The sequence below is a fragment of the Arachis duranensis genome, chromosome 4, assembly GCF_000817695.3.
Source record: "Arachis duranensis cultivar V14167 chromosome 4, aradu.V14167.gnm2.J7QH, whole genome shotgun sequence".
In the NCBI taxonomy this organism is placed as follows: Eukaryota; Viridiplantae; Streptophyta; class Magnoliopsida; order Fabales; family Fabaceae; genus Arachis; species Arachis duranensis.
Window position 1 is genome coordinate 2,662,839 of NC_029775.3, and position 11,247 is coordinate 2,674,085.

Below are 11,247 nucleotides of genomic sequence, written 5' to 3' on the forward strand. Positions count from 1 at the left end.
TTATTCATAACACAGCATACTAATTTTCTAATCTAACTTTAGTTATTACTAATTTATTGTCTAAATTTTACTGAATTAAAATTCAATTATTAATTATCATAAATAAGATAACTTATTAAATTTTTATTATTAATCATAATAATTTATTAAACTCAATTACTAATACAAATAATAATAACAACAATAATATATCAATATCTATTCTAATTTAATATCTACAGATCTCATTCTCCTTCTTCTTTCATTCATTCATTCTTTACATTCATCACATTCATTCATTCTTTCATTTTATTTTAACCAATAATCATAAAAAAATCCAACTCCATGGTAAAACTAACCATATCACACATACATATTCACATGATTAATTCCTATTTTAATTTCTATTTCTAACCACCTAACAATAAAATCATACACACATACATGATTAATCTCTACTTAGTGCCATTATAATATATATTACAAATAAAATCTAATATTATCACTATTATTATTATTAAAAAAATAAAAACTTACATAATTTGAATACCCAAGATAATTAACAATATAAAGCTCCGGTTGATTTACTTCTTTAATTTTTCGTCTTCTTGGCATTTTCTTTAAATTTTTTTGAAGGTTTGTTGTGGTCTAACAATGGTGAAAAATGAGGAAAATGGTGGAGTTGGGAGCATGGAAAGAGAGATACGAGAGTGAAAGAAATACTGGTGGGGTTGGGGGGGACAATATCTATTTTTGGAGATAGAGTCACGAGCCAACAAAGGAGCCCAAGTGTATGCATGACGCGTGGATAGGGGTCTCAAATCGGACCCACCGATTTGTACACCTTTCGCGTCCTGAAATCAGTCCATCCGATTTCCGTCCTCCTAATCGGTCCATCTAATTTCTTCTACACATCTGTCACATCTCGGTAAAATACCCTAAACCCTCATATTGCTGCTATACTCCATCAACCCTTCTATATAAAAATTAAAAAACTCTATATATGTATACAATGTTTTTGTTGTATTTTTTGAAAGGGAATACAACGGTAAAACAATAGTACAATTCGAAATGTTTATTGACCTCAAAATAGAATTTCTCTTTGTCGTGCTCTCCAAAACTCATGAATACTTTATTAAATTTCTTGATACACACATTACATAGCCAAGACATGGTGAGATAGAAGCCATATAAAATCTCTCCCAGTGACCCCACATCTTGAAAAAATTGGTATCCTATGATTATTAACGCTTCTGCAACTTAAATTAATTGGTGTGTTCTGTTTTCGTCTTCAAGGATCCTACAAAATCAATGAAAGCGAGTTTTGCTAAGTGCTTAGCAGTTTTTTACTTTGACCAAAATATGGTTAACACTAGTAGAATACATTAAACGTTTGCACTAACTGTAAAATATATTGATTCACATATGTATACATGTAGAATAATAAAAATTTAGAATATTCAGGTCTAACTATTTCACAAAAAATGATTGGCCTACAAAATTTTAGAATAAACAAATTGTTTTAAATATTTAAATATGGTTACTGGAGCCATATCCAGGTTTTTAAGTACCTTTGGCTTGACCGGACATTTTTGAGGCTGCCTAACAATATAAATCTCGTCTCCAGCAATGCCATAATAATCTTGATTACGATGCCAAATCCACAAGGCATGTGTTTCATTTTTCACCTGCATGCACATTGTCTCAACCCGTTAGTTTTTATAAATACCAGAATAAAGTGACAAATAAACTCTTGAAAATTTATATTTCAAACAAATTAGTCCTGAAAAAAAAAGTACTAATAGGATTTGGTGGAGAGACAAAGACGAAAAAATTGAGACTGAAAGACAGAAAAAGAAATAAATTTTAATATTCTGTTTGGTGCAAAGTGGGAGACAGAAATTGAAACAAGAATGAAATTCTAATTTAATTTATACAAATGATAAAATTGGAATTAATTAATTAAAATGAAGGTATTTTAAATATAAAATGTTATTAAAATTTTAATCTCTATCTCTAAATTTTAATTCCCTGTGTCCCTACTTTTTAGACGTACTGAAATACTGAAATTTTGGGATAAAGTCAGAAATTTTAATACCAATCTCTGAACCAACAAACATGATACAGAGCCTCAGTCTTAGTACCTCAAAACAATCGCAACCCTCGGATAGCAAATATAGATATATTACATTTAAATTAACTTTTATTATTAGGATAGAAGGTTTTAATTTGAACTAATTTATCCACGTTCGCTATTGTGAAGGATTTCATCGGTACTTTTTTTTCTTTCGGGATTAATCTGTACGAAAAATAAATTTTCAGGGATTTATTTATCATTTTAATAACTTGTCAGTCAACTAACAGATCAGTACAAGAGTTATAATGTACACTAGCATAAGATAGAGAGAGAGAGAGAGAGAGAGAGAGATGACCTCCAGAATTCCATGGCCGAAGCTACTTTCTCTGATAGCACTATAATCGGGTTGTCGATCCCAACAGAATTGACCTTGTGCAGGACCTGATGTAAAGTTGAATCCACAGAATAAACCACCATTGATAAGCTTATCTGGTGTACTTGATGGTTCTGGACAATTTCCAGGTTCATCTGCATGTGTGATTGCCATCTTTTCCCGGTTGCCACCGTCGCCGACCGTGACATAAACAGGACCACAAGGGTCCAATGTGTAGTTGTATACTCTGTTTGATCTTTCATATGCATGAACCTGTCACAAATTTGAAAACTACAGGTGCTCAAAACTAAGACAAGAATATGCTTACATGTCCATTTAAATAACAACCATGATTTTTTGCCGAGCAATGCTACTAACAAAATTTATTATTTTTGGCCAACACCTAACTAACTCTAAATACTGAAAACTAAATTCTAATTTTTTAATTCTAAACCCTAAATTTATGGAAAAATATGAGAAGCCAATGGAATATTTGTATAATGTGTACAATGGAGGTTTAGGGAGTATTAGAGATATAATCATTAATATTACTTTTTCCCATCAGCTGAAGTTTTTGGGATGAGTGGTATCATAATATGATATTAAAGTTCTAGATTCAAAAGGTAAAAAATTCGATTCTTGGTGAATCCCAAAATCAATTTAATTTTTTGGGAAGATGTTTATTATCCCTAATACTCGGATGATTATTCTGGATAGTATAGGAGATGTTCATTTTGTAACTCAATAACCCATTGTACACATTGTATAAATAGTCCATTGTCTCCCTAGCCGGATCCATTTTAATAATATAAAAATAAGATGTTTAACCCAAAATGTTAGTTTTTTTTTTGTTTCCACGGTATCCCTAGCCCGACAAGCTAAAGACTAATCCGCGGCTATACTGAATTCTATTACTGAATTGTTGCATGCACAATTCTTTTGGCCTAATGTTGGCACAATCCAATAGTTACTTTACGCATGAATGATGATGAATCATGTGCAACTAAGACAAGAATATGCTTACATGTCCATTGAAGACAATGTCAACACCATATTGATATAGCAAGTCTTCCATCTCAACCCTCATACACTCTGCTTCTCTAAAATGTGCGGTGTAGGTGCTGTACCAAGGTGGATGCCATGTAGCTACCAACCATGGAGTTACCTCTCTCTCAACAGAAGCCAAGTCCTTCTCCAACCACTTGTACTGCTCCCCTGCAATATAAAAGAGGATAAAGTGAAATTAACCCTATTAAACAACATTTCCTTTTAGCATAGTGTCAATATGAAAAGCTGTCAAAAGTCTAGAAGACAAGAGAAGAAAAAGGATGAAGCAAGGGTTAACCTGATTTGTCAAATGATGTGTAGGCACCAAGCATTATGAAATGTATACCCCCAGCATTGAAAGAATAATATAAAGTGGATGATGATCCACTCTCTTCTGATGGAAATGCAAATCGAGAACTATAAGCAACAAATGTCTTGTTCTCTGCTTGTTCTTCTAATTCATGATTACCTTCAATTACCATTATTGGGACATTGGAGATCAGAGGTTGCATGTACCTGGATCAATGGTTTCACCACATAAAATGTTTGGTGAGGGTTTGATAGTCTTAATGTCACGGTAAATTTTAGAAGGTTAAATTTAACAGTGTTTGTATGATTTTTTGGAGTGTTTGAGAATGCTCTAGATGGTATCGGAATGTTTTAGAATGTTCTAGAAGGTCCGATATACCCTAGAAGGTTCTAAAAGACTCTGGAAGGTCATAGAATATTTTAGAAGAATGTAGATGTATATAGAAGTATAAAGAGTAGTATGAAATAATCTATAAACATTTAGAAAGTTGTGGTAGGATATATATTTGTAAAAAAAATTCTGGGTTAAAAATCGGTTACTAAATTGGTCGCTAATAATTAACGACCAACATCGGTTGCTGTTTCAAATTTGGCAACTAAGATTTTAACTACTACCAGTCGGTTGACTAATTTCTTGTAGAGGTGGGAGCTTAAGATTATCATTCACTATTAATGTTTCAGCAATCATGGTTGCATTCAAGGTTCAATTAATACTTATGCTAGTGCCGTGCCATGTAGGGTAAGAAACATCCGTCTACATTTTCATTTGGCTACATTATCAACTAAAACTATCAAAATAATCTTTAAAGAAGCAGTCACATCAGCTTAGACTCAGAAAATCTTGTGACGTTCATTTCATCTTTATGACATAATTTTATTTTTTAAAAAATTATGTGATTCAAATATGATGTTAAATATATATTTTAAGACTAAAATGATATTGCGTATATTTTTCAAAAATTAAATTAATATCGCAAACTTTTTAGAGACTAAACTAAGGTTAAAAGAGCTAAATTGATGCTCGGTCTGCTTTGAGAAACTAGTTTACTAAGTTAGCAAACAAGACAAAAGAAAAAAAAAAGAAAAAAAAAGTTATACTAAATTACTAATAAATAGAAAGAAGGGTAGAATATGAGTTTAATTTTGATGTATTGACAGTGTAAAGGGTTTTACACGGTCGTACAATCACATCTGTTCTTTTAAATGACCATTCACGCGATCAATGTGAAAGGTAACTATTTTTACTGACATGACATTACGCAATTAGATGCACGTATAAAACTACTCTACAATGACAGTGCATCAAAATTAAATTCATATTATATTACACTAATTAATAAACTCTCCTAAAATTATTAGCATTGCCCAACAAAGATATCACATTATATTTTACAACATATACAATACTAGTGTTATATAACTTGAAATAAATTAGCACATAATTTTATACAAGATAAAGTATGTTTTTTGTCTTTAACATTTGAGATTTTTCTTAAAGATACTCCTAACGTTTAATTGTATTTTATTTTATCCATAATATTTTCGATTTGTATTAAAATTATCTGTGAATGTTAATTTCATCTAAAATATTAGGGATAAAATTAAAAACGTTTAAGGATAGTTTTGAAACAAATCCAAAACATTAAGGACAAAATTGAATAAATCAAAACGTTAAAGACAAAATTGAATAAAATTAAATCTTAGGGATATTTTTTAAAAAATATTACAAATTTTAAAGACAAAAAATATATTTTACCCTTTATATGTAAAAGCATCTTATCTAATAATGGTCTGTGTAGTGAGTTTTCTAAAAAATTTGATGTTTGAATATAAATGTCAAAAATTTTTTTTATTAGTCAATTATGTTCGAATATAATAATATAAAAAAATTAAATATATAAATTATAATTTCTAAAAAATGATATTTTTTATTCTAATTTTTTAGTTTTATTATTAAAAATTTGTCAAACATACTAAAAAAACATTTTTCCTCACCAAAACTACATCAGATTCTTTGAAATGCTGACAAAAATAGTTCTCACTTTTGATAACGATAAAAATGTTCTCAAGATATTATAAAATGCCATAAAAAAACCTAATGTTAAATATATATATTCAAAAAGTGCTTTAAAAATTGAATTTTGATGTGATTTTTTTGCAAACATGATTAGAAAGATAAAACAGTTTTATCCTAAAAAATTGGTGATTTTACTATAAGCAATTTTTTTTATTTATTTTTATCATATTTTATAATATTTTAAGGACATTTTGTCATTATCAAAAGCTATAATTATTTTGTCCGCGTTTCAAAAGCTTAGGTGCAATTTTAATAGTTTATCCAAAAAAATTTTAACCACTCAATGACACCCAAACAAATTCTAATACGATGAAACTTCGAAGGTAGGTCATATAATTTCTTCTATGGTAAACAAATTATCATATTGGATGAATGAGCAAACCTATAATTAAGAAGTTCAAAACACAAGGTAAAAAATAAATAAATTATACCTTCCCCAATAATCCCAACGAGGCTGGTAAGTTTCATGGATAGGAGTGTCAGAAAATGAGCAAGAGTAGCAGTTAGTGCCAGTGCCATTAGTGAGATACATGTTAGCATAACTAACATCTCCAACCAACAGAACAAGATCAGGATGGTTACTAATCATGTGATCAACTGTGGATGTGGTGTTGTATGTAAGACCCAAGTCTCCAACTATTGCTATTCTGCTTGGGTAGCTATTTGGCCCTGACTCTGGCATAGTCCTAAAATAGTGAACTTCACTCATTGCTGACAATGATGGGTCTCCACATCTGTATTGATATAGTGTGTTTGGTTTTAATCCTGCAATTAAATATTATCATAAAATCTTAAGTAAGAATTTTTTTTAGATTTGATTAATTTTTGTATAGGCCTTTTTTATTTCTTTTATTTGTCTTGTAATATTTTTTATTTTTGGAGTTCATGAAGGATCCAATTCTAAACCTTTCGAAGTTTGAACATAGAACTTTTAAACTATATTATAAGACTGATTACAAACACTTAAATTGATAAGAAGATGTAACATGAATAATTATATCTCTAATAAATACATTCATCATTAATCGGCTTAAACAAAAATATTTAATATACCCAATTTTAGCTACTATCTTATTAAGTTATTATTTGTACACGAATGTAGAGTACTCTGCTATGCTATGAAATATGAAGCACGGATCTTTGTTATCTTGTCTTATTAATTAAATCCAATGAATAATTTATGTTACGAGTCTTTTAAAATTTATGTTCAATCGAATAATTGTTAACTTTATTGCCATTTTAGTGGATTTAATACTTTATTTTTTAGTAGTAGATTTTTAGGTTTATTTTTTGCATATTAAGTATTTATTGAAATGTCTATTTTTAATATGGAATAGGTTTCTTTGCAGTTTTAGCTAAAAAAAAAATCTTAAATAACTTTTAAATAAATCTAAATGTTTTGATAATTAAAGTTGAATTGAATTGAACCGATTAACATAGCTCCAACTGATTTTCTTTTTAATTGGTTCAGGGAATTTGTTAATTAACTTAGAGTTTGGATGATTTTTTTGAGAAAAAATCTATTTTTCGAGTTATATTTTTTTTAAAAGAATTTTTTAAAAAGTAAAAGTAATTTTATGTTTGAATATCTCATTTAAAAATATCTTTTTATCTATTAATTATATTTGGGTACAATAATATAAAAGTATTTTTTATTTATTTATTATGTAAAAGATATATTTTTTAGAAAAAAATATCTTTTCAAAAAACGTAAATTATAACTTTTTTAAAAATATTTTTTTATTTTTACTGTTAAAAAAATAAAAAATATTAAAAAATATTTTTCTATCTATTTAATGACACCTAAACAAATATTTACTCCAACTAATTTTCTATAATTTAATTGATTAACTTATTAGAACCCTGCTAATTAGCATAAAACATAGAAAAGTGAGGCTTGTACATACAAATTGTATTATACCTGTGAGGCGAACATGATGTATAATTCCAGAAGTGTAATTCTGAAGGCCTTCAAAAGGATAAAGTTGACTGTAAACAAGGGAATAACCCTTCGATCTGTGGGACATAGTCCTTCCATACCTTCCATACTCAACTATGCTACCAACACTTTCAGGATCTAATGCTTCTATATTGTCCCCAATTTGGAACTCCCCTGGCAAAAGATATAACAATTTAATAACTAACACCATCTTTCATTTGGTTGTTGAGTTTACATGTAGATACTAATTCGGTGGTACTCGATTAACAGAAATATTTATAAAGACAATACGCAGATTGTATTATTTTAATATTAACATTACAATATACGAATTCCATATTATAAATACACAAACTGCGTAGAACAATACGTATTCGATATATTGTGCTTACACTGCACAGCACCTCCTAACGCTGTAAAACTTCATTTTTTATAATATCAAAGTAAAACTCTATTCACTCTCTTCATTATATATATATATATATATATATAATTTTAATGTATTGGCCGAGTAAATCGTTTTATACTTGGATAACCATTTATACAATCAATGTAAAATAGAATTATTTTTACTGATGTAACGTTATATAATTAAATACATGTATAAAACTATTTTACATTGATAATGTATCAAAATTAAATTTTATATATGTATCATAATACTTTGGTGAGTTATCGTATTTTCAAATAAAATTCATTTTAGACATTACATTCATTTGACATAAGTGTTTTTTTATGTAATTTTTCTTAAAAGATAAAAATAATACTTTTCATTTTCTTTATCTTACNNTGTTTCCATTTCTAACAAAAAATATATATATAAAAAATTAACATATTTTTGTGTCTCTTATTCATACAAATAATATATATTTATTTTTTCAAACACGTTTAAATATACTTAAAAATAGTCACTTTTCGGTGTGTTTAATCTTATTTATAGCTTAAAAAATATTTTCGAAAATATAAATTATTATTGATAATATGAAAAATTATCTAAATTACTTTATATAATTAAAAATACATAAAAAAAATCTTAGTTTGTATCATATTATTATAATCTATATAATAATATTGTATGCGTAACCTAAATATTCTTTTACTAACTCTTCCATTCCAAGCAACCTCATCAAGGATTAAACTTATGAAACAAGCTAACCCCATTAAATAAATAACTTCTATTATTATGTGCATGCAGAAGTCCTATAATTGGAATTCGGCTATTTGCATTATGCCAATATTTCAATAAATAAATAAGTAACCTCTATTATTTCTAAGAGTTTAATTTTGATGTATTGTTAGTATAAATATTTTATACAATTGTATAATTATATCTATTTTTTATAATTATTTATACAATAAATATGAAAAATAGTTATTTTGATTGATGTAACGTTACATAATTAAATACACATATAAAATTATTTTACATTGATAATATATCAAAATTAAATTCAAATTTTAAACCATAAAAGCATGTCCTTTTTTGATTTTTTTCTTTTTCCATTATTTGGTCATAACCAACCAAATAGCATTTTATGCATCTCAATCTCAGTCTCTAAACCAACAATGACATTTATTTGCACGTTAAAAGGTTCGTAACATTTTAAACCCCTACTAAATTAAATTTATCCTTATAGAAAATAAACAAGAAAAAAAATACTGCAATAATATAATAACTGTCTAAAGAAAATCACAAAAACTCTTAGTAATATATAGTTATATACTCTAAATTGGTACTCTATTTTTGTTTTCAGATAATTAATATTTGACTAATATTCTAAACATTAAATATTAAATATTAAATTTTAAAAGTATAAAAATTAGATATTGATCAAACATTGATTAATATTAATAAAATATATACATTCCTAATAATTTTTATATAAAAAAATTAATTTATCACACACACAAAAATGCTTACAAAACTAGGACTCAAACACTAATTTTTTTTTCCTAAAATGAACCATAGTTTCAGGTGGCTAAAAATACTGAAATGTTTAGATCCATAATATACTTGAAAGTTGAAATGCTTCCAAAATGATGAATAAAAAGACATGATTGCATTCGGCAACGCCACAAAAAAAGCAAAGTCAGTTTGTGTACTTGTCTGCTGTGACGCCAATAACTATGTAAACTTCACGTGAACTGGACCCACCAAAACGGCGTCTCTCCACCTATAACCACTGCTTTTTCTTTTTATATTTTTAAGTTACTTATTTATTTAAAAATATATTTCATTCTTTATCATTTTTAATGTTATCATTTTCGTACAAATCTTCGCATCGCTACTAGCGGTTTTGTATATTGAAAAATTTTTAGTATAATATTTAATTATTAGATTTTATGATATTTTTTAAAATTATAAAAATAATACAATATATTTTTTTGTTATTAATATGTAAAAAAAAAGGCTACTAACCATTCATCCTATTTCAATAAGGAACAAATAATAGAAGAAAAAGTTTACAAGTCAATAATTTTTATATTTTTGGCCAATATTTAATCATAAAAAAAGTGAGTAATTTTTTATTATTAGATATAATTTTATATTATTAAAAATATTATTAATGACTAATTAATAATTATAAGATACCAAAGTTACTGACTCTTTAACATTATTCATAATAGAAATTAACAATATTCAAGACTAGAAATAAATAAGATGGATAAGTGTAATTAACTTTTTATGTAAAATTAATAATTAAAAATTATTAAATAATATTAACTTTAAAAAAAAAGAAGCCGTAGTTATCAATTGAGTACCTGTTATCCAAGAAATCCAAAGGGAGGCATAAGATGAGGAGAGAGAAAGAGAGATTTGTTCGGGCTCAAAACCTTGAACAGTTCTCTGAACAAGAGGATCTGTATCTGGCAAGTCCATGGCGTTTCCACGGAAGCTCTTGTCAAGTGGAACCGTCACTGGCTCGAAGGGTCCTTCAAGAGTCGTTGGAACTCGCCCATCCACTTTCAACAACGGACTCATTACTAAAACAACTACACCAATAATGAAAGGCACCGAAGCCGAACCCATTTTTAGTTCAAATGAGTTTTTCATGTGTGAGTTTGAGTAAATAAATATATAGAGGCAGGGCAGAGGGACTCTATGTGGAAGCCAAGAGGAGGCAGAAGAAGAAGAAGGGTCAAACAACTCATGCTCAGTGAAGTAAGGTGGGAACACTCAAATTTAAGAAAGTAGCGAAATAAATAATGCAGCAAAATATTAAGCGTGATTTAGATGTTGGAGTTTTAAATTTTTTGAGTGCCCTGCGCGGTAGCCACTAGCTACACAATAATGATTTGTCAAGTATGTTACTTTTATATCAGTGGAGCGCTAGGAATTAGCAATTTTTATAATTTGTAATTCAATAATTATCAATAATAATTTTAATGATGTAAGATTGATATAAAATTTTGTTTAATAATTTTTTTTTGTTAATTACATGTTA

At 27.8% G+C, this 11,247-nt stretch overlaps 1 protein-coding gene across 3 annotated transcripts; it reads right to left on the minus strand.

Moving 5' to 3' along the window:
* Positions 1–983: 983 nt before the first annotated feature.
* Positions 984–11,091, minus strand: LOC107482767 (purple acid phosphatase 15). Of its 3 annotated transcripts, XM_016103336.3 has the most exons (8): positions 10,565–11,086; positions 7,784–7,975; positions 6,294–6,627; positions 3,775–3,992; positions 3,454–3,644; positions 2,412–2,702; positions 1,551–1,667; positions 984–1,279 (listed from the first exon to the last, which is right to left on the minus strand). In XM_016103336.3, exons 1-8 carry the CDS (start codon positions 10,854–10,856, stop codon positions 1,271–1,273), a joined length of 1,644 nt encoding a protein of 547 aa, XP_015958822.1. In that variant the 5' UTR covers positions 10,857–11,086; the 3' UTR covers positions 984–1,270. The 3 variants fall into 3 exon arrangements, with proteins under 3 accessions (XP_015958822.1, XP_015958823.1, XP_015958824.1); XM_016103337.3 differs by lacking the exon at positions 984–1,279 and having other exon boundaries at positions 1,372–1,667; positions 10,637–11,091; XM_016103338.3 differs by lacking the exon at positions 984–1,279 and having other exon boundaries at positions 1,372–1,667; positions 10,565–11,088.
* Positions 11,092–11,247: the final 156 nt, after the last annotated feature.

What these genes read in the sequence shown, in the direction of transcription:
- LOC107482767 (XM_016103338.3), bottom strand. Translation starts at nt 10,856, where the DNA reads ATGAAAAACTCATTTGAACTAAAAATGGGTTCGGCTTCGGTGCCTTTC. An exon ending in TTGGATTTCTTGGATAACAG is followed by an intron (nt 7,976 to 10,564) that starts GTACTCAATTGA and finishes ATCTTTTGCCAG; the next exon opens with GGGAGTTCCAAATTGGGGAC. An exon ending in ACATTGTCTTCAATGGACAT is followed by an intron (nt 2,703 to 3,453) that starts GTAAGCATATTC and finishes AATTTGTGACAG; the next exon opens with GTTCATGCATATGAAAGATC.